The sequence below is a fragment of the Mixophyes fleayi genome, chromosome 9 (genome assembly GCF_038048845.1).
Source record: "Mixophyes fleayi isolate aMixFle1 chromosome 9, aMixFle1.hap1, whole genome shotgun sequence".
In the NCBI taxonomy this organism is placed as follows: Eukaryota; Metazoa; Chordata; class Amphibia; order Anura; family Limnodynastidae; genus Mixophyes; species Mixophyes fleayi.
This window is the reverse complement of record NC_134410.1, coordinates 112,853,951-112,879,173: the sequence shown is the minus strand read 5'-3', so window position 1 is coordinate 112,879,173 and position 25,223 is coordinate 112,853,951. Positions and strand designations below refer to the sequence as shown.

Here is a 25,223-nt window from a genome sequence, read left to right as displayed (position 1 = left end):
AGGGATTTGACAGAAATCTCTGCTCATTGTTTCCTCGCACCTCTAAAATGAGCAGAGATTTCTACCGTAATTGCCGGGGCGATGTGTTGCGCGGACATCCCCCTATGGAGGAGATTCAATTCAAAGACATCACCGCACTGTCCGGCTAAGCACATTGCAGTCTACTGCGGTAAGGAATCTCCGCTCATTGTTCTGCCCACCAGATATTTCAGCCTAGACATCGCCTCAAGCGGACGGTTCCGAAGGCACATTGTGCTGAATTGAATCTCCCCCTATACGTTTCTGCAGTTACCGATTATACTTTCAATAACACTGGACTGCCTCATCATTAGCAATGTGTGAATACAACTGGGAGGAACACTCTTACCTGTGACTCTGTCATAACGTATAGGTGTCGTCCTGAGCTATCCAAAACCAGGTCAGGGCTGACGGGAGATCCTGGTACCACGGTCAGTGAGCTGTAGACTTGTCCTTTATCAAGAGATACAAATACCTATAAAAGAGTAAATACGAGCCAAATAATCTTTTATATGGTCAACTTGGAAGTCCTTGCAGTTTAAATTTCATTTAATGTGACATAACCTATCATAGCGCTGTCCAAGCATTGTACATTAAAAAGGATCATGGCTTCGGAGTTTCACAAAGTTTGTGAGATAAATTCTGAGATGTTCCACTAACCAAAAATATCAAAGAACCATTGATTTATATCAATTTTGATCGACTGGCAAGGAAACACCATGACTAGAAATGAACAGGAGATGAGGAGCGGTCACCTTATGAACTTGTCCTCCAGCATCTCCGAGGAAAACCACCGTACGAGAGTCTTCAACTAACGCGGCTACGGCGGTCAGACTGGAATCATTGGTGAGAAGAGGTGAAGCCACGACAGGGACGCTACTGGCAATCGGGCTGGGTGTGTGGTCTCCTCCACATGGAAAGTTCTGAGGCGAATCCTGGTCAGAAAAAAATAAATAAATAAATAAAAATTAATGTATAATAAATCTCATTGTTTCCAGCTATTGGCACCAGCCGTTGTACAGTAAAAGATAAATGTAGTTGCAATTTTGTGATTATAAGCACTGGAGTTCTCCTGGCGGATTCGTAATAATGGGAAGATAATTATGCACTATAACTTGAGGGCTTTAACACCGTTAAACCTATATACATACTGATTGGACAAAAAGAAGTTCCTATACTATGTCGGGTGTTTGTAAGTACTGCGGTTAGATAGCATAGCGCAGAGGACTAAAACGAAGTCCCCATGCCATTTTGGGTGGGTGCCAAGGCTCCTCTAATTGTAGAGGATACTTTCATTTATTGTCATAAGTAGCTCATTTCCAGACTGTTACAACATAATAAAACTAGTATTAACGGTCAACCTTTTCTTAACCTCTAACCCCAATAATGGGCCGCTAGCTTGCTTCGATCCATGACGTGAATGAGTTCTCTGTACAGCGCTGAGGAATTAGCGGCGCTATATAAATAAAATAGATGATGACGATGATTAACCAAATCCATCACCTCTACATCCTAGTGATTCCCGCTCTTAGCCCTCACCCGCAAAGTACGCCTCCACCCTTTTCACTTAATTCTGTCCCCAAGTTCACCTCTCCCCTCCCCCCACCACCATGTTTTTTTGGGAAAATTTACATCAACAGTTTTGGTTCACATATTTTGGTTACAAGCTGGAATGACTGTAGTCTTAGATCTTGTTACTGTTTATATCACTGTAACTTGTCTAAGTAGTGTTCCTAATCCAGTAAAAAAAATAAAAAATAAAAATATAAAATTAAGGACTTGCACACACAAGATTCTATAGTCATCGCCTCCTGTTCTATATCCATCCATCTGGGATTTGACCGGCAAATGGTCACACAGATCATTGATCTGATATTTTTACACTCTGTTCCATTTGATTGTTACTAGTAGATAAAAGGCAACAGATTTCTGACCTCTCTCGCTAAGGGCAAGAGTTATTTTGTTTTTTCACTTGTACATAAAATCTCAATTATTTGCATTCATAAAACATACCTTGGGCAGAGCAGCACATCTGGAGTTCACTCCATACTCTATCATGGCCTCCTGTCCAGTCGCTCCCCTGCCATTCTCAGTATAACACAGGACCCGCGCAGTTTCTATCCTCTCTTCTATGTCCGTCATCTTATAGGAGCAGAGCGCCGTCCGGCTGCTGGGAGATGGAGTAGAACCTTGGCTGGCTGCAAATATCACAAAGAGTTCCCCGTTCTTATTCTCCAGCTGGGCAGCCTGTGCCAGGTTGTACCCTCCCTCGCATAAGAGAGGTACCTCCACGTAGGAGTAGAGGTGCAGGTCATCGCTGCACACGCTGCCAAGGTACGTTTTGTATTCCATTTGGGATTTGGATCCACGGCGGTAAAACAAGAAGTAGACGTGTCTTTTGTTGGAGAAAACACTGACAAATGTATTGTTGTAATCCGAAAAGTCTCCCACCACGAGTTTACCCAGACCTTCATTGGAGAAAACAGACTGCTTCTCCACTTGGCGCACAGTAATCGGTGGGATCCCACTAGACAGTCTGGCTGTCAAACCCCGGCCTACAAACAGGTAATCGTGACCTTGCAACGTCCTCTCAACTATTCCCACGGTGGTGACCTTGGGGTCATTGGCCGCCACAAACTGATTGTCGCCAGGGTCAACTGTACGGTAAATTATGTTAGAGATGTCAGTCAGGTTCCTCTTTTCACAGATGCCCTGAAACACATGTCCGCAGGTCAACAATTCTTTGCCGTGAGTGTTGACAGTCAGCAGCTTGTTAGAGTTGTGGGTGAGAGAGGCCTGAGGGCAGTCGTTGGGGTCTTTGAACGGAAGGCACTCTGGACTGTCCAACACTGGGCCGGTAGAATCTTCTGCTACAAGCTGAAGGTCAGAGGATACCTGGAAGATCCAATCAACAGCCCCGATGTAGATAGAGCCCGAGTCAGGATCATAAGCCATGTGGTTGAAAGTGACATTGGGCCGGAGAAAGTAGGGAAAGGAGGAAGCGGACAACGATAGGCACAGAAAGACCAGCAGGGATTGAGCCAGCTCCAACATAACGATCAGCTTAAAAGGAAGAGATAAGGGTAAATAAAGAGAATAAATTATTAACACATAGTTGCAATGGACCAGTAAGCCACGAAAACAAATTACATTTTTTAAAAATTGGAAAAAAAAAAAAAAAAAAAAAAAAAAAAAAAATAACTTAACCCCTTCAGTGCCAAGGACGAATGGCGCGTAAAAGTACTTTTTTTTATGCAAATAGTGTTTTCTGTATGTGATAATGGAAATATTTACCTCTTGTCAATTACAGCTTGAGGCCTAAGTGACATTGTTTTCATTTGGTCTATGGATAATATATTTACTTTAGTTTCTATAGCAATCATACTAATTACTTGACATGCACTAGAGAGCCATTCTGCTACTCAGTGTCCCATAATTCCCTCCTACCCCACCCCCAAGGCGCTCCTGTCTAACTTTATGTACAATAATCTTCCCCCAATACTACACCTGGAGACGTGCGTCATGCAGAACTGGGGTGGAGCTTGCTATTTGGGGAGGGGTGGTCATGTCAAAGCGGCTAGTAAACAGTTCACAATGAACGGAGTGACCTCTTGTCATGTCCTATAAGAGCCGGTTACTGTAAAGCACAACTGTACCGAGAGCAAGAAAACTGGTAACGGGCAAGAAGAGAGGTGCTGGTGGTCTGATTGATCACAGGGAAGGGGAGGTGAGAGGGTTGTTGTCTTGTGTGAACTGTGTAAATGGTGGCAATAGGGCAACCTAGTGAGGTTAAGAGGAAGGTTGAGGAATATTATAAGCTTGCCTGAAGAGGTGGTTTTTCAGAGAACACTTGAAGGTTCAAAGACTAGAGGAAAGTCTTGTGGTGTGAGGGAGGGAATGCCACAAAGTGGGTGCAGGCCAAAAAAAATGTCCTGTAACTGGGAATGGAAGCAGGTGATGAGAGTGGATGAGAGGTGCAGATCTTGTGCAGAGCGGAGGTGTCGAGTTGGGAGATATTTTGAGACAAGTGGGGAGATGTAAGATGGTGCAGTTTTGTTGAAGACATAGTAGAACTATTTTATATTGAATTGTTCTCATCTGTATGTACCTGTGTAATCTTGTTGTACATACTAACCCCTTATCTTTTGCGGTGCAGAAGCCTTGTGGAGCCTTATAAGTAAAAGATGTTTAATAATAATAATAATAATGCTGTATTTAAAGTTTGTGTTACCCTGATTCTTGGTAAAAGTATATACCATGAATTAGTAATGGATATGGAAGCCATAAGGCAGTGTCTGACATCAGAGCATGTATTAACATTCCAGTAAGATTCACAAGTGAATGATTGGTGCCTGGAGAGAGACTGACGTCTGTTCCACACAACATCAGGAAGGGGGTTAGAGGTTATTTGGAGATTCAGACACCAATATCCCACAAATAGTGGTCACATAAGCATATTTTACCACAAATTTTAGATCAATCCATGGAGCTGTATTGAGCCAAGCCTAAAACATAATATAACATCTATCAGAGAGGTTCCAAACAGGTAGATCTAGAGGTCACCTTATTGTCACAACAAACGTGTAAACTCAGATAGCTCTACCCCCTGTGAAATCACATTTAATCGCATTCTATGCTGGACCACTGGAGGGATGGTTAATCTGTCAATTAAAACCTGTGGGGTCATAGGTCAGTAAATGCTTTCTAAACACCAACTAAACCAGACCACATCCTGTATATACCCAGGACTTTAAGACACATGGTCCAAGTATATTTTAAAAAATAAACCATGAAGTGATAAATTAGTCAGAGGACAGTCATTTCTCAGTATTGTGTAGCTCTAGAAGAAGTAGAACATTGGTAAGTCGTGGCCTGAACACTGGCACTTGTACAGAACCTCTTTGGTAAACAATTACCGACAAAAACCAACCACACAACATTTTCTTGTTCTAGGAAATCTGCAACAGGCTGCAATCAGCTCTTCACATTATTATTTTATTGTTATTACCATTGATTTATATAGCGCCACTAATTCCGCAGCGCTGTACAGAGAACTCACTCAGACAGTCCCTGCCCCATTGGGGCTTACAGTCTACATTCCCTAACATACACACACAGACCGAGAGAGAGACTAGAGTCAATTTGATAGCAGCCAATTAACCTACCAGTATGTTTTTGGAGTGTGGGAGGAAACCAGAGCACCCGGAGGAAACCCACGCAAATACGGGGAGAACATACAAACTCCACACAGATAAGGCCATGGTCGGGAATTGAACTCATGACCCCAGTGCTGTAAAGCAGAACTGCTAACCACTTAGCCACCGTGCTGTCCCAGTCATGTGCAGCCCAGTCCTAATATCAATACATACACTGCCTCCCACACGATCCGTGTACTAGTCTCCTGCTGCTGTAGGCATTATTATCATCAACAGTTATTTATGTAGCAGCAGCATGTTCCGTAGCACTTTACAATTGGGCACAAATACTGAAATAAAACAAGACTGTGTATTACAGACAGTCAGAGAGATAAGAGGGCCCTGCTCCCAAGCTTACAATCTACACATATTAGTCCAGATTGCAAAGGTAGAAAGCGCTTAGGATATGATCCAGTCACATAGCATGTTGCTCAGAATGTTGGGGTCTGAGGTTTGATAGAGTATAGAAAGAGACACATACAAGTCTCATGTGAACCGTGTAGAGGGTAGTAATAGGGTATCCTACGGAGGTTAAGAGGGTGGTTGAGGAATTTGATAAAATATTCTGATGATCCGATTGGCTATAGGTAGTTCTATCATCGCCTACCCCAATAATGAGTATATCCTGGTCGACGAGGAGTTCAATATTAAGTATAATAAGGTGCTCAGACCCTAGCCACACACATTAAAAACTAGCAACTTTGGTGTCACTTGGAAGGACTCAGACTTCTGATGAAGCACCTGCTCAGTACTCTGGAACCACTGCCAGTGTCTCAGACACACATACTATATAGTCAATGTTTTTATAGTCTACACCAGGTTAAATATGTACACACACGCTCGCATCCCATATCGGGCAACCTGTCCGATATCACAGGTATGATGGCTGCAAATAACACTGATTCTCAATAATAAACATATTAAAATCAATAGGATCATTATTAAATACGGCAGAAGATGCGGTCAGACACTACTGCAGATCGGCCCTGTGTCAGTGGTGATAACACAGACAGGTTACAATGGAGCCGGTATCGATTTGGACGTTAAGCCTATGAGGTGGTTCAAACAGCTGAATCGCAGTCAATCAATCACTGCTTACATCACATGATGAGCAACAGGATTGGCCGCCCACATCAGGTAGAGCAATCAGATCAGCCTGTGCGTGAACATCATTAGGCAACCTATGGCTTTCCAGTTGGTGCAGATTGCACTTATGTAGCGGCCGGAGAGCCACAGGTTGCCTTCCTCTAGACCAGGGGTCGGCGGTGGCACGCAGCCCCGAGTCCTGGCACGCCCGCCGTCCGACTGTTCTAAATGACAACCGGAGAAGAGCTGAACTGCTGCGCGCTCTTCTCCGGCTGTCATTCCTTCCCCGACACTGAACTGCTGCGCAAGCGCAACAGTTCAGCACTTCTCTGGCTGTCATTTATTAACAGCCGGCTGCACAGTTCCTCCCAAGCACCTTTGCGGACGCCTGACAGAGGCAAGTATAAAATTATATAATTTTTTATTAATATATTAGTGCCCTAAAAAAAGATTTTGATGCAATTCTGAGGCCATAAGAGTCATTGGGGGCATTTTTTCTGTATCTAAAAAATATTTTGAGGCACTTTAAAGTGTGAAGAGAAGGAGCATTACTGTGGCATAAAAGGTATTGGGGTCATTACTGTGGCATAAAAGATATTGGGGACATTACTGTGGCATAAAAGGTATTGGGGACATTACTGTGGCATAAAATGTATTGGGGGCAACTGTGGCATATTATGTGTTTCTGGGGGCAACTGTGAAATACTATGAATTTCTGGGGGCAACTGACATATTCTGTATTTCTGGGGGCAACTGTGGCAAAGTATGAATTGGGGGCACAACTATGTGGCATAAGATGAATTGGGGGCACAATTAGGAGGTATGATGTGAACTGGGGCACTACTGTGCGGCATAACGTTGTTTTTTGCTGGTCCATTACTGTTAATATGATATTAGCCTCATAAAATGAGACATAATTATATATATATAGCCGCCGAGAGGGGAGGGGGCGGCTACAAATTGCCTGGGTCTGCTTGGTGGCCCGAGTCCCCTCTGGAGACCTATCTTTGGAAAAAAAATTAAAAAAAATTAAAGTACATTTTAAATTTTTTTCTTTTTTATTGAGTGCAGGGGGATCGGTAGTGGCTAAATCCCCTTCAGCTCAGGTACCTTCAGACGCCAGGTCATGTGACTGCAGTGGTCACATGGTACTCGGCGGGCTGCTGAATATCTTCCCATGCTGTGCAGTGGAGAATAAGGTAAGAAGAAGGTGTGATGGAGAGGGGCATGTGTCACTAAAGGTGCTGGGCAGAGGGGGGGTAAGTGTGATTAAAGCATGTGGGCAGAGGGGACATATTTGAGCAAAGCTGCTGAGCAAGGGGGCATGTGTGAGTAATGCATTTTCCTGTAAGAGGGTGGCCTGGTGCTTTTCACCTGCTAGACACGCCCCCAATGATGCACTGCCACGCCCCCAATTGTACGACCACTTGCATGGTAAAAAGATGTTGTGCGGCGGCACAACATTTTTTTACCATGCTTAACTATAAGGGGGGACCCATGGAGTTGCTGTACTGGGGCCATTAATCTCTCTAGGCAGCTCTGCATGTATGTATGTATGTATGTATGTATGTATGTATGTATGTATGTATGTATGTATGTATGTATGTATCACACCCAATCGGCACACCTGGGCTTGACTAGATTTTAGCCGGCACTCCAGTCTAGAGCAGGGGTTGGCAACCTTTTTCTATCGGAGTCTAATGGAATGACAGAAACATTAAACAGGGTTTCTCAGTACATAATCTGCTGGGGTACTTGAGGACCTGAGTTTAGTAGTTATGGTCTATGGAAGTGTAGTGTTCATAAGAAACGGCTTTCTGCCGAGGTGACATATTAAAATAAAGAGGAAGCATTTATCTGTCCCAGCCAAGAGCTTCACCTCTGAAAATGTTGCACGCAGTGGCTTCAGAGAGGAATCTCTCTCGTATGACGGGATAAGGGATAAGTACGGTATTCAAGTACTGCCCTGTGACACCGTCCGATGTCCTTGTGAGCGGTTTGCAGTGGATGGTGGGAGCTGTAGGTGAGCAACAGCTGAGACTACAATCATCATCAGCTATTTATATAGCGCCACTAATTCCGCAGCGCTGTACAAAGAACTCACTCACATCAGTCCCTGCCCCATTGGGGCGGGAGAGGGGGAGACACACACACGCTAGGGTCAATTTGATAGAAGCCAATTAACCTACCAGTATGTTTTTGGAGTGTGGGAGGAAACCGGAGCACCCGGAGGAAACCCACACAATCACAGGGAGAACATACAAACTCCACACAGATAAGGCCATGGTTGGGAATTGAACTCATGTGCTGTGAGGCAGAAGTGCTAGCCACTAAACCACCATGCTGCCCATGTTTAAGCACAAACCTATACTGAGAAGAAACATGGCCAGCGTCCATTTGTACAATACAGAATCATTCAACGAAACACATTTGTTAGAAATAAATTTACGTTTAAATTGGGTCTTTTATTACTTCTAAACCTAAGTTTATATTTATTCATAGAATGTAGAGATAATGTTTCAGATTTACATCATAGTTCTACACATACGGTACATTACTTACAGGCTCACCAAACCGCCTGTTTAAATCCAGACAAGCTCTTCTTGTCAGTACCAGGATCGTGCTCACTACAGGTTAATACTGGCAGGATTGTGTGAGTGTAATACAATAGCTGCTCAGTTTTGCATTCAGGTGCAGGCTGCCATAACAATTTCCAGGTACAGATTTGTACGTGTATGAACAGATCCGCAAGTAGAAACCTATATAAAAGGTGTAAAACTCATTTACAGACTTTGCTTTAAGCCACAGAGCAAAATCTGAACTGTCCTCTCAGCCGTACCCAACAACGTGAGGATGAAAGTTTATAAAGTACCTGTTGTCTTCACAGCTATACATCATCATCATCATTTATTTATATAGCGCCACTAACTCCGCAGCGCTGTACCTGCCCCTAACATTCACACACACACACAGACAGATTAGGGTCAATTTTGATAGCAGCCAATTAACCTACCAGTATGTTTTTGGAGTGTGGGAGGAAACTGGAGCACCCGGAGGAAACCCACGCAAACACGAGGAGAACATACAAAATCCACACAGATTAGGCCATGGTCGGGAATTGAACTCATGACCCCAGCGCTGTGAGGCAGAAGTACTAACCACTTAGCCACCGTGCTGCCCACATATTCTACATAAACATATTCTACATTTACTGAGTATTACCCACTGTATAGGACCTCCTCAGTTCACCTTTTTATAAGTCATCTTCTGGACTGGTATAATATTTATAGTATATTATGATATAACATGTGTGTGAAGATCCCAAGTACTGGCAGGAGCATGCCCAATGGGCTTATGGGAAACGTTCCGTAACATCATCACATTGCAGGAAGTCCGCCAGCTTTTATCACACTGGACCCGAATGATCAGATGAGTTTAGTATCACAGGATCTTCAGCCAAAAGCAAATGAAAATCATGCCTATCTAGCTCCTGAACCACATTCCATGGGAACTTCATGAAGAAGCCTGGGAGAGACACCTGGGAGTATCCATGGACGATGAGGAATGGCCAATCATCAAAAAACGTACGGCTAAAGCTTTCATCGATGTTTGTAGATGGCAAAACTTGAGCAAAATATACTCAAGATGTTACCAGACAAGATTCACTGCATTTATCATCGAATCAGTGCTAGAGGATAAATAGGCACAGCACGTCTGGTGGGAGAGTCCCATAATCAAACAGTCCTCGAGCACCACCATAGATCTGATTGGACAGAATACCGACATCTAAGTGCCTAGGGAGCTACTTACACTCCTTCTCAAGAAACCCACCAACAAATTCAGTGTTCTCCCCAGCACCTATTTCCTGGGTACTCCATCCAGCTGTTTTTACTCATAGTTGCCTACTCTCCCAGATGTCCGGGAGACTCACAAATCTTTGGGAGTTCTCCCGGACTCCCAAGAGAGCAGGCAAAAATCCCGGATACAGCTGTCGCCGTTGTTGAAGATGGAGGGGACGAGGATAAACGTGTCATCGTGACCCCGCACCCTGCTGCAATTGGCCGAAAATGCCTGAGATTGACAGGGGCGGGGCCTAACGGCGCACCACGCGTGGCCACGCCCCCTCGACGGACCCCCTCCCGGACAGATCCCTTCAAAAGTAGGCAAGTACGTTTTTACTTGCCACCCGGTTCTTGGAGAACAACAGTTTATTCTATTATAATAGGACTATTGTTTTTCCTATTAGAACAAGCACTATCTGAACACTACAACCAGAATTGTGTGATAGACCACTGACCACCAGTCCTGGCAGGTGTGGACAATAACCTCCAACATTTTTCAATACTATTGAAAAAAAATCACACTGCCCCCACCTGGCTACTTCTTAATGCCACCCAGCTGGCAAAATTGTCTGGGGAGAACATGGAAAATGATAATGCATATTTTTAATGCATCTAAATTGCTAATAGCTAGAGAGTGGAAAAACCTCTCCCACCCCGAAGAAGACCCTTACTAAATCATATCTGACATATTTCCTCTATGGAATACATGACAGGCCTGCTAAACACACCAACTGAATACTACAAAACCTGGGACTCTCGGATTCATTGTAACAATTCCCAAACACCGGGCATGTTTTAAAAGGTACCAACATGGGATCTCCCTTAATCCCTACCCCCCCCCCCCCCAAAAATAAAAGTAGCACAACAAATAATCTGCAACACACTTTCCTCCATCAATAATACACACTTATACAACTTTACCTAATAAGTGCAATCAACAAAGACTTATACAGTCTATCACAACTCATGGTCTGTTTATTCTACTATGACACTTAGCATATTAAGCTTACATTGTTTGTACTAAAACGCCTGTGTATCTTTTCTTACATCTACTGCAGCACAAAATAAAACATTTTCAAAAGAAAATCATTCCTAATGCATTGAGGACACATTTATCCCTGATTTTCTCAAGAATGGTGTATAGGTTAAGGACTGTACATCACAATCAGTCTTTTCCTCAGGCTGTACGATTAAAGTTAGATTTCTTAAAACTGCATGACATGGACACTTTAAATACCCTAAGCGCAACCAAGATAATTAAAGGGGCCATACATTTCACAGAAATGAATGCATCAGTTATTGTACAAAACCCAGGCAGACCATGAAGTAAAACCCAAAAATTTTTTTTATATATATATATATATATATATATATATATATATATATATATATATATATATATATATATATATATATATATATATATAAAAAAAAATTAAAAATGCAAACAGTCTATCCATCTATTTTATGGCTAACATTTTCCAGATTTTTTGCTTGTGCTGACCATATACTGTACATTTTGGCAGAAATGGAAAAGCAGAAAGTTATTCCAGATTGTGAAAGTGCAGCACGAATGCCATTTTGCGATGTTGCGCACCTACTTTGCACAACTACATGCAGGTTTGTGATTTTGGTATGCCTGGCCATGTGCAGGTAACCACACTAACCCTCCTGCTCCATACCTCCCAACTGTCCAGACCGATTTCGGCAGGACAGTCCTGATTTTAGGGGTGCACTAGGGATACCCCCAGGGGACATGGACACAAGTGTTTCAAGCAAGAACAATCAAATTTAACAAAGCAGGAATGAGCTGTGGGCCGCAGGTGAATCCTGACTTCTAAACGCAGCAAATAGTTAAAAGCACAGGAATAATAGGTAAATGTGTTTCTCTGGGCACCCGTGGATACCCAGGGGGATCACACACAAAGAAATGGAGCGGAAAATGTCTCTGTTACTGGACTGTTGCGTTCCCTCAACCCCTCCCCATGAAACTACACTGACAGCATCTGCTTCATGGGGAATACTGGTGACATCTCCCTACAGGGCTCTGCTGTGTAACCCAGTATCTAAAGAGCAATCTCTAACTCTTTATTCACCAGTATCCTGCCAGAAAGCTGAGGAACATCACGCTAAGTAATGAGAACAAGTGGGTAGTAGAGAGGGCAAGAAGCCAAATTCCAGCTTGGAAAGACAGCACAAGCAATCTAGATGGGAATGATAAATTATTCCCAGTGTCAACCCCACATTTAAAGATTGCACTTCCGTTCCCTAACAACGTCTCTCTGTCCTTTGAAAGCAGTGACTACAGCTGAGCTCACACGCACATCCCCCAGGGAAGGGCTGCGACAGAAGTGTGTGTGACATCACCTCCCCTGACCACAACCAGCTCACTGCCTTCAATTAGTAAACCTTTTAATGCCCACATGCCACCTGATCATTCCTTGTCTTTACTCTACTCCTCCAGCAAAACCACCTGCCCATACACGGCCATCGCAGTTACTTCATTCAATGCTCCCAACTAGAGACCTGACCATTCGCTCACAGCGACGTCACCCAAATCTACCAGCACCCGACCACCCCCTGCCCTCACAGCGACGTCACTCCATGCTACCAGCACCCGACCATCATCGGCCCTCAAAGCGACGTCACTCCATTCTACCAGCACCCGACCATCCCCGGCCCTCACAGCAATGTCCCTTCATTCTACCAGCACCCGACCATCCCCGGCCCTCACAGCAATGTCCCTTCATTCTACCAGCACCCGACCATCCCCTGCCCTCACAGCGACGTCACTCCATTCTACCAACACCAGACCATCCCCGGCCCTCACGTCGACGTCACTCCATTCTACCAGCACCCGACCATCCCCGGCCCTCACAGCGACATCACTCCACTCTACCAGCACCCGACCATCCCCTGCCCTCACAGCAAGGTCACTCCATTCTACCAGCACCCAACCACCCCCGGCCCTCACAGCGACGTCACTCCATTCTACAAGCACCCGACCACCCCCGGCCCTCACAGCGACGTCACTCCATTCTACCAGCACCCGACCACCCCCGGCCCTCACAGCGACGTCACTTCATTCTACCAGCACCTGACCATCCCCTGCCCTCATAGCGACGTCACTCCATTCTACCAGCACCCGACCATCCCCTGCCCTCACAGCGATGTCACTCCATTCTACCAGCACCCGACCATCCTCTGCCCTCACATCGACGTCACTCCATTCTACCAACACCCGACCATCCCCGGCCCTCACGTCGACGTCACTCCATTCTACCAGCACCCGACCATCCCCGGCCCTCACGGCGATGTCCCTTCATTCTACCAGCACCCGACCATCCTCTGCCCTCACAGCGACGTCACTCCATTCTACCAGCACCCGACCACCCCCGGCCCTCACGGCGACGTCACTCTATTCTACCAGCACCCGACCACCCCCGGCCCTCACGGCAACGTCACTCCATTCTACCAGCACCCGACCATCCCCTGCCCTCACAGCGATGTCACTCCATTCTACCAACACCCGACCATCCCCGGCCCTCACATCGACGTCACTCCATTCTACCAGCACCCGACCATCCCCGGCCCTCACGGCGATGTCCCTTCATTCTACCAGCACCCGACCATCCTCTGCCCTCACAGCGACGTCACTCCATTCTACCAGCACCCGACCACCCCCGGCCCTCACGGCGACGTCACTCTATTCTACCAGCACCCGACCACCCCCGGCCCTCACGGCAACGTCACTCCATTCTACCAGCACCCGACCATCCCCTGCCCTCACAGCGATGTCACTCCATTCTACCAGCACCCGACCATCCTCTGCCCTCACGTCGACGTCACTCCAGTCTACCAGCACCCGACCATCCCCGGCCCTCACGGCCATGTCCCTTCATTCTACCAGCACCCGACCATCCTCTGCCCTCACAGCGACGTCACTCCATTCTACCAGCACCCGACCACCCCCGGCCCTCACGGCGACGTCACTCTATTCTACCAGCACCCGACCACCCCCGGCCCTCACGGCAACGTCACTCCATTCTACCAGCACCCGACCATCCCCTGCCCTCACAGCGACGTCACTCCATTCTACCAGCACCCGACCATCCCCGGCCCTCACAGCGACGTCACTCCAGTCTACCAGCACCCGACCATCCCCGGCCCTCACGGCCATGTCCCTTCATTCTACCAGCACCCGACCATCCTCTGCCCTCACAGCGACGTCACTCCATTCTACCAGCACCCGACCACCCCCGGCCCTCACGGCGACGTCACTCTATTCTACCAGCACCCGACCACCCCCGGCCCTCACGGCAACGTCACTCCATTCTACCAGCACCTGACCATCCCCGGCCCTCACTTCATTCTACCAGCACCTGACCATTCCCTACTTAATTCTATTCTACCAACAAGCTACCTGACCATTTCTGGTCAGGTGGTGTCATGTGACATTCAAGCATTTCCCATAAACCCCATCATATAATTATCATGCGCCATCACATGAAAACAAGACAATGTATACCATTAGATAATGTATGTGGTGTCTAAACATAATTTGCATGTAGGAGAGGTTTTAATTCATGGCAAAGGTACATGTAAATAAAAATGTGTTCCCTTAAACAAACAAGGTCTATTTTGTAAAATTAATGCCTAGCTTATCTTTTTGATCATAGAGTAGATAAACCCTTTAGTAGGAGAATCTAAAAGGTACATTTTATAAAAGTCCCCGGCATATACCCAGCCCTCACCACTGTATTATCCACCCGACGTCAGCAGGTGTAAAATTACTAGCACAAATAGCTACATCTAGCAATTTTATAATAAAAAAACAAAAAAACAAAAAAAGAAAACATCCTTAAAATAAACAGTAGGGGACACCCATTGTTTATTATTTTTTTTAGGGCTGAAGAAATACATATTAAAATATAGTGTGTTTGTGTATTTTAGTGTCAGTGGGGTGTTATAGTTTCGTAGACTACAAAAAAAAAAGTAATAATCGAAGTCAGTAAATTTCCTGACCACTGGACACCAGGAACTGTATGCCATGGATGCTGCCAGCAATCCCTACAAGTGGGAGGAAGTGACTGGCAGCTCCAGTACACATTGCACCCACATTGCTGCCAAGATGACCTGGCTGGGTCAAGCAAAAAGAGTTTCCCACACACCAGATCCAAGCAGCAGGTGAGCCGAGCGTGTGGATGAAACCATTTATTTTTTGGGCAGAGGTGAGCCTAGCTCATAACTGAAATAATATATCTGATCTTTGAAAAGATGACAAATCTTAGCAATAAAAGATGTGATCATCGTGGTTATGCCGGTGGTGTAGGTCCAGACTGCACAGGATTCCATACAGGGAGATGGATGGAGTATGAAGAGGGGTCAGCTATACTCCACATTCTGTACAAGTATTCCTGAGTCACATTATGTCCGGGTGCAACAAATGACTTCTAGTTACAGGGAGGTGAGGGACCAGTTCTTCCACACAGAGGCAGTTATCCAGCCTGGCAGAGATCTCGACCTCCCCCCTCCCACGCCTTGGAGCTTGGTGCCAGTACAATCTCTGAAAGCCCCTCTTTGTCCAGGGGGCTCTGATAAGGTCTCGTTGGAACACAAAAAAAGGATTTTTCTTCAAACCAAGAAAATAATTTGGACATCGAAATAATGAGTCACTTGACTAAAGCCAATAAGCGGAGTGTGACAAGACCCCATCTCCAAGCACCAGATCCACACTCTACAAACTTTCTCTACCGTTCATTCTTAATCCATTTAGATATTTCTCCTATATTGCTCCATGTAACATGTACCTTCCATTACCTCCCCTCTCTCTGGCTGCAGACAAGCTACTCACAAATACAGTTCATGTTTAATGATTATGGGTCAGTGCACTCCTGGAAAAACTCAATCACCAGTATTTCTTTTTTGCTGTGTGTCAACAGCATGACAGATAGACCCAAGAGACTTTTGTCTAGGCTACTGGGCTTAATGTCCACTGACACTCCCAGTACCTTTCCAAAACATCAGAATAGAGGGAGAGGGGGGGGGGGGGGGGGGGCAGGAATAAGGCATCCAGGACACTCCAGAGCACAGCAGGAATCTGTCTGGGTTCCTTCTGCATAAAATGATTGTGTAAAGCAAACAGTTACACTACAGATAGGGCTTTGCAGGCTAATCCTTGTAATCTCACCAGCTCAACCCAGGAGCAAAGGAAGGGATGAGTTAACCCTTTCATCGCTGGAGTTAAAATGAAAAGGCAACGTTCAGAAACCCACAGAGGATTGCACTCAACTTGAGGCAGTTGACATTACAAGGAATCATTACGCTGCTCAGTTCAAGTTAAGACATCAAGACCTATTACAATATTTTTGCAACCGACTGCAAGTTGATTGTATCAGTAGTATATGCTGGTACCTGTACAATCTGTGCACACTGTACACTTTATTTTGTTTTTCTTTAAATCCAAATCAGAAATGAGCTGGATTGCATCCAAAAAACTAAACATTATTTATATGTTCCTGAAAATATTTCACAGTTTATATTGGCAAAACAAGCGCAATGGAGTGGAAACGTTTACAATCACAGTACATAACACAACAATTAATGTGCATTAGGGTAAACACACAGTTTAAAATGACACAATCTCATTGCATCATTTTGGTTAAATGTCATTTCATGTCTTTCACACACAAAGTGTTTGAAAGAGTTTGTAATATTCAAAGTCAACTTGGAACGGTTAATTGGCTGTTAACAAATTGACCCTAGTCTGTGTGTGTGTGTGTGTGTGTGTGTGTGTGTGTGTGTGTGTGTGTGTGTGTTAGGGAATTTAGACTGTAAGCTTCAATGGGGCAGGGACTGATGTGAGTGAGTTCTCTGTGCAGCGCTGCAGAATTAGTGGCGCTATATAAATAAATGGTGATGATGATGATGTCACTGCTTTCAAGCATTTTAAAATCCTTGCAATATTATGAAATAGACTTGTGGACGACAATGTTAGTGATCACAATAAAATGCTTCTTACAATCAAATCCTATTTTAAATATCTTTAGCTCTGGTAACTGAAGAGTTAATATACTGTATTTTCAGTGAATCCATTCCTTTCAGCATGCACATTTATAACCTATACACATTTCATTCAGAAAAATGTTCTAAACACATTTATTTATTGGATTTTCCCAAGGAGTCTTGGGAAACTCAAGAGCTGTTTTCTTGGTAAAGTACTTCCCGTTTCCTAAGATCTCTAAATTCCCCAGATCGCAGCGTGACCTGTTCTAGTCTGCTTTATTTTGCACTTTGTCAGAACTTGCTTTTAAACAATGGTTCTAGAAAGAAGAAGTATTTTATGGGGCACGATGTGCGGCCGAATATCACTGACTGTTCTGGAGGCACTCTGCAACACATCTCACCGATTGAATCGGCCCCTATGTGTATATAGATCTATAAATAAATGCCTTTCAGATACAAACTACCATATAATATTCTCTTATCCATAGTTCTAATCAAGAAAGAGGAAGATAAAATTAAAATTTCAAATTAAAAAGCGACAAACAACTTTGGTAGTAAATGGAGCCGTTTATTCATTTAGATCTATACATTATACCTAAATGTGGGACATTTTGGATGACATTATTGCAGTTGTCTTAACCCCTGGAAATCATGTATCTCACACACACACACACACACACACACACATTCATGAACCATCAGGGCCAAGGAAGGGGAATCTCTCTTATAAAAGGAGAAATTCAGAATATTCAAGTCCTATGAAATATTACTTACTAAACAGAAAAATATTTTGCAAAGCTCTCACAGATCAAATCTAACAAGGGAACTCGCATCTGGGTGCTGCTCTACTGAAACGGTACTTAAAAATAAATATACACACAAAAAAACAACAGGAAAGTTTACTCCACACAGTTACAGACGTCACGCAGTAATTAAACCCACAATAATAATACTTGTTATGATACAATTATGCGGCATGATTACATGTATGTGGCAGACAGACTGAAAAGCAGTTAAAATATAAGTTTTAACGAATAAAGGATCGCTCCACTTGACAAGATAAAACAGGAGTTCTGCTGAAGATGACCAAGCACACTATGAGCACACAATATAGCCATGATGTCCTTAATAATCATCCTCCTCCTCAGCATTTAATTCCGTAACGCTTTACAACTGGGAACACACACACACAGCAATAAAACAATACTGGATAATACAGACAGAGAGGTGAGAGGGTCTTGCTCACAAGCTCACAATCTATAGGACAATGGGAGTTTGATAAATGAGGTCAAGTTTCACACATTGCATATTGGTCCAGCCAGATGAAGTGTTAGACTAGTAGTGGGATATGATTCAAACACACAGGAATGTTGGTCAGGGGGTCAGAGGATTGTTGTCCTGTGTTAGCTGTGTAAAGGGTGGTAATAGGGTGACCTAGTAAGATTAAGAGGGTGGTAGAGGAATATTATAAGCTTGTCTGAAGAGGTGGGTTTTCAGAACACACTTGAAGGTTTGAAGACAAGAGGAAAAGTCTTATTGTGCAAGGGAGGGAATTCCACAAAGTGGGTGCAGCCTGAAAAAAGTCCTGTAACCGGGAATGGGAGGAAGTGATGAGAGTGGAAGAGAGACGCAGATCTTGTGCAGAACGGAGGTGTCGAGATGCATGTTGGTGCAGTTTTGGGGATGGCCTTGTATGTTCATAGTATTTTATATTGTATTTGGTAAAAAATTATTATTACTATGATACATTATACACTGGTATAATGTTATCATAATTAAGTCATCAAGATCTATTTATATAGTGCCACTAATTCCGCAGCGCTGTACAGAGAACTTACATCAGTCCCTGCCCCAACGGAGCTTACAGTCTTCTCCAACACACATACACAGACAATGAGAGACTAAGGTCAATTTAATTGCATTTGATTAACCTACTAGTATGTTTTTGGAGTGTGGGAGGAAACCGGAGCACCCGGAGGAAACCCACGCAAACACGGGGAGAACATACAAACTCCTCACAGATAAGGCCATGGTCGGGAATTGAACTCATGACCCCAGTGCTGTGAGGCAGAAGTGCTAACCACTAAGCTTCATTAATGTACACTTATTGGCTGGATCATGTCCCAATTGACCCCATGTGTGTAACCAAAGTGAATAATTATACCGTTGCTCAACATTCAACTGGCAGTATCAGTCTGTGTGTGGCAAACTCTGCCTTCAATGCAAGGTTTCCCAGATAGCACCAGTGGTCCAGCAGAGTAGGTCACCTTCCCTGATCAGGTTTATCCTGAAATGGTTAAATTGAGTAATTTCACTGCAAGGTTCAGGATGTGTTAATACAAATCGCATTCTCCACACTTACCTCTTTGACTTCTTCTACCCCCAAAGGCCAAAAAAAGGCATGTATGATTCCAATAGTGCAGGCCTGGCCAACCTGTGGCTCTCCAGCTGTTGTGAAACTACAAGTCCCAGCATACCTGGCTGGCTATCTACTGGCAAAGCATGCTGGGACTTGTAGTTTCACAACACCTGGAGAGCCACAGGTTGGCTAAGCCTGCAATAGAACTGTCAGAGGGACTCTGGTGATTGGATATCATCTCGTCTCAGCACACAGAATGGTTCCTCTACTCTATGTAGATGGCATTTCTACTAGATAATAAATCCTTCTCCCTCTAAGGCCATTACCAACAGTGCCCTGTAATGCACTCTGTATAATATATGGTAAAATAACAGAAATATAGCACATAAGTCTGAAATATCCAATGTATTTATCAGAATGAGAGTTTGTGTACTAGAACATGTCAAGTCTGAAAACTGAGCTGCACAGGCAGACAGACTCCTGCAGAGACAACCTGTGCAATTGTTTGTTTCCCATTAATTCCCCTGTGACGACGGCCGCCTGGGAGCCGAGCAGACAGGAAACCACAGGAGAGTCAGGTGTGTGAGCTCCTGAAGAGACAATCCTCCAGGTCCCAGACAGACACGTTCAGCAGGTGTGGGGGAGGGAGAGACAAAGGCATTTATTTGGAGGGGGGAAAAAAAAAAGAAAAAAAAAAAAAAAGGACGCAATCTTGGACCTCGGCAAAACCATGTTGCACGGATGGAGGGGGGGTTAAATTGTGTGGAAAAATTCAGAGTTGGGGGGCGTGGACTCTAAACAGCAGTGTAAAAATAAAGCTGTTGAATGTGTGTACATATAAATAGTATACTTGCCAACCTTTGAAAACTGAATTCTGGGAGATCCCGGGCAGGGGACGTGGGTGGGGGGCGAGAGGGGGGCGAGGCGCGGTCAATCGCGTAATTTTGGCTACACCCGGCAAGAAAAACGTCATTGTCGCGGCAGGGCCAAAATGATGCGATTCACCGTGAATTACGTCATTTTGATGAATACGTTGCCGTATGCGGGATACTAGCCTGCTCTCCCGGGAGTCCTATCCGGATTTCGGGAGTCTCCCGGACATTCCGGGAGAGTTGGCAAGTATGATAAAAAGCAGCCTGCAATTTGCCCACATGCGATAAAATAAATGCATTTGCAACCCCTGCATTGCAACATGGTTTGTTCAGGACCAAATGTGCTTCTTTTTTTTTTTTTTTGTTTGTTTGCTTTGCTCCCAATTCTAAATATAGAGAACAAAGTCTCTGCGGCGGACCATAAAACATGCAGCAATCTCAGAGCCAGGAAATAATTAGCCCTGTATGTCATGATCACTGAAAGGTGAAACTTAAAGGGTGGGGTCAGCAACTCAAGACACAAACAACAGAGATTGGACAAGTTACTCTCCCATCTTCTGAACAGGTCACCAGGGCAGACAGGTGTCACAAGGATACATAACTTACAGACACCGGTAATCTTACATTCACTTCATTTTATAACAGCCATAAAACAGTTTGATACGATTTGTAACTATGACTGTCCGGCTCTGCAGAGGTTTGTGGAGCTTCACAAATAAAGAATGATGATGAGCGATGTGTGACGTGTAGCGTATATACACCATACCTGCCAACTCATCCAGGATGTCCGAGAGACTCCTGAATACCGAAATAGGGCTCCCGGACTTCCGGGAGAGTAGGGCACACTCTCGCATCTGCTCACTTCACTAGGAAGGATTAAAGCTGCCATGACGGGATTCTTTGGGGCCAAAAATGACGGGATCATCATCATCACCATTTATTTATATAGCGCCACTGATTCTGCAGCGCTGTACAGAGAACTCATTCACATCGGTCTCTGCCCCATTGGAGCTTACAGTCTAAATTCCCTAACACACACACACACACACACACACACACAGACAGAGAGAGACTAGGGTCAATTTTGATAGCAGCCAATTAACCTACTAGTATGTTTTTGGAGTGTGGGAGGAAACCGGAGGAAACCCACGCAAACACGGGGAGAACATACAAACTCCACACAGATAAGGCCATGAACGGGAATTGAACTCATGACCCCAGCGCTGTGAGGCAGAAGTGCTAACCACTGAGCCACAGTGCTGCCAAATCTTCATCCCCCAATGTCCACACACCCCACCTCCCCTTCGACTCCCAGATGGGAACATCAAGAAGTTGTCAAGTATGATATACACTGCATGCCTGTTGATCATCTCAATCCAAAACCACAGGAGAGTTGGTCCCCTCCACCCACTTTGAGGCTATAACAGTCTCCACTTGTCTGAGAAGACTTTCCACATGGTTCTGTGACATGGCTGTGGGGAATTTATCCACAATAATATTAGATCAGGGACGGATGTTGGACGCTAAAGCCTGGCTTGCCGTTGGCGTTCCAGTTCATCCTAAAGGTGTCCAGTCAAGTTCTTCCACAGCGAACTTGGGAAACAATTTTTTGATGGACCTCGCTTGGTGCACGGGGTTGGAAGCGCACAATTCTCAGGAATGACATTGTATGCTGTAGTATGAAGAGGTCCCTTCACTGGAACGAATCATGAAATTATTCCTCCTCCACCAAACTTTACAGTCGGCAGAACGCATTCGGGTAGGAAGTGCTCACCAAGCACGCACCAAACTCAGTCCGTCCATCAGACAGCCAGATGGCGTAGAGTGATAAGTCACTCCGGAGAACACATATCCACTGCTCCAGGGTCCAACAGTGGTCTGCTGCTTTCCACCACTCCAGTTGATGTTTGGCATTGCGCGTGGTGATCTGAGGCTTGTGAGCGTTAGTTTGGAACTCGGAAGTGAGTTTTATATGGCTGAGATGTTGCTGCGAGGTGTTTACACTACACAATAACAGCACTTACAGCTGACCAGGGCAGAAACTGAACCAACTGAATTGTTCGAAAGATGGCACCCTATGACAGTGCCACCTTGGGAGTCATTCAACTCTCCAGTATGACCCATCTTCCTGCTTATGTGACTATAGAGATTACACGGCTGCATGCTTGATTGTATGCACCCGTTAGCAAAGTGTGTGGTTCACATGACCAAAACACACAAATCAGAAGAGTCATTTACAAACTTTTGGCCATGTAGTGTAATGTGTAATATATTTATTGCACATATATAGGGCCTGAGTCATTAAGGAGAGCAAAGCTTAATAAAGGAGTAAAACCAATGATTCAGGCCCATACAGTTTCTAACAGGTGAAATATTTTGTTGCTTTGATCGTATTGTGCAATACATTTCAAAATGAGGCCCTTCGAAGCCACGGTGTAGTCCCGCATCAAATGGAGTTCTTCTGAAATGTGACATTATTATGGATTATTAGACTCTTACATAGAGCCTACATGTTCCACAGCATTGTACAAAACCGGTAACAGACAGAGGTGTAATGAATATACCAATCCAGGATAAAGCAAAGGAGGAGAGAGGGCCCTGTGTACCAGACGCATAAAGGTTTACAGTGTAAAAGAAAGCTAAACAGAAACACAAGTAAGCTTATCAGGACATAATTCAATCAAATGCAACTTAGTGTTTTGTGCTATAACCATACTTGCCAACTCCCCCAGAATGTCCGGGAGACTCCGGAAATTCGGTTCGGTCTCCCGGACTCCCGGGAGAGCAGGTAATTCTCCCGATTCCCGGCTGTCTCTGAAAATTTAAACGGAGGGGACGGGGCTTAGCGGTGCCGTGTATTGATCATTGTGGTTCCGCCCCCTATTTTTATTGGCCCAAAAAGTGATGACTGCGTTAGGGCAGGGATTGCAACAATTCTTTGAGCGCCACCCCCACACTCCCACCTGCCGCCCAGACCTCCCGGGACACAAGTTGCCAAAACTATGCTTACAACACTGGTGAGCACAAACAAAGACGTGGCTACCAGCGGCAGGATTATTATGGATTTATAACATACTATAGGGTTGGATAGGGGGCTTTTACTATATGAAACTCGGGAGGAAGGGGATTTAGTTATGAAGTACTTTTTGTTTTTAAACATAATTTTTGGAGGTATCATGGTTTATGGATTGATCAAAACGGGGAATCTCAAAAGCAGTGTTGACACTGAGGGTACAATTTATTTGTTTCACGAATGTCTCCGGACCGTCCGCGCAGACACTTAGCAGCAGAGATTTGACAGGAATCGCTGCTAATATTTCCCCTCACATCCCACAAAGGTGCGAGGGAAAATGAGCGGAGATTTCTACAGTAAATGCTGGCAACGTGCGCGGTGTGATGTCCGCACTCCACATCGCCGCCAACTGAATCTCCCCCCTGAAATCTCTGGCTATTTTTCCTCACACTCTATAGCGGTGGACTCCTTACAGTAATAGCCGGGAAAACGCACAGCCAGCGGTGAGGTCCGGCAGCATATCACATCCAATTGAATGGACAGCACGGTGACTCAGTGGTTAGCACTTCTGCCTCACAGCACTGGGGTCATGAGTTCAATTCCTGACCATGGCCTTATCTGTGAGGAGTTTGTATGTTCTCCCTGTGTTTGCGTGGGTTTCCTCCGGGTGCTCCGGTTTCCTCCCACACTCCAAAAACATACTAGTAGGTTAATTGTCTGAATTAGTGGTGCTATATAAATAAATGGTGATGAATTGAATCTCCCCCTAAGAATGAATTTGCCCACCTTACCAAGAGCCTACGCAGCATATGTCAAAATACCAAAGATAATAGTCATTTACCGAATACACCGATAGTGTTTAATATATGGTTTGTTACCTAACTGAATAACCTCAAGTTTCTTTCCAAAGGCAGAATCTGTGATTATTGCTTGATCTGCATTTGCATTCACCACAGTACATTTACTTGTTGACAGGAAAAATTTATATTTTATAGAAGTGGGAAAAAAAAAACGTTAATAAGTACGTAGTTTTATGTATATGTTTATTTTTAGGAAGTGTTAAAATGACCATGTAGCACAGAAATGACACACATATGGTGTTCTCCAACCACCAAAAATGTCAAAAGAATTAAAATTAGTCAGAAATTAAAAAATCGTCCCCCAGTGAGAAATGGAGCAACAATCTCCAGAATTATTGTGCCGTTTCCACAAATCACACACACAAGAGAGAATAAAGACCCCAACTTAATTCACACTTCTAGGGCTAGATTTACTAAGCTGCGGGTTTGAAAAAGTGGGGATGTTGCCTATAGCAACCAATCAGATTCTAGCTGTCATTTTGTAGAATGTCCTAAATAAATGAAAGCTAGAATCTGATTGGTTGCTATAGGCAACATCCCCACTTTTTCAAAACCCGCAGCTTAGTAAATCTAGCCCGTAGACTTCACATGGCAGTGCTGATTCTGGGGTTACATTCATAAATATACATTTCCTTCCTTCCATGACACAAGCCATACATAAACCACTCAGAAAGATCTGAGGATTACCGGCAGATTGTACAACGCTTCCTGCCGTTCGCTGTCAGACACTATTTTACCCTTAAATGAAGACATAACACAACTGGGGGCTTTCAGGTTTACCCACCAATAGAAACCAAAAGGTGGTGATTCAACTGACATTACACAGAAAAGGGACTTGTCGGGGGAACATTTATGAAAATGAGTGTAAAGGTAAAAAAATATAATTTACCCTATAGAACTTATATGCAAGATGTGTGCTTTTATTTTCTAAACTACACTACAAAAATTACAGAATTTGTTTGGTTGCTATGGG

The 25,223-nt window shown here is 44.4% G+C and overlaps 1 protein-coding gene across 1 annotated transcript in view; it reads right to left on the bottom strand.

Annotated features, from left to right (window-relative positions):
• Nucleotides 1-25,223, bottom strand: part of PLXNB3 (plexin B3) — a 69,510-nt gene that overhangs the window by 33,169 nt on the left and 11,118 nt on the right. The window contains 3 exon segments of the mRNA XM_075184979.1: nt 368-493; nt 774-953; nt 2,032-3,081. Coding sequence (XP_075041080.1) covers nt 368-493; nt 774-953; nt 2,032-3,072 — 1,347 coding nt within the window. The 5' untranslated portion in view covers nt 3,073-3,081.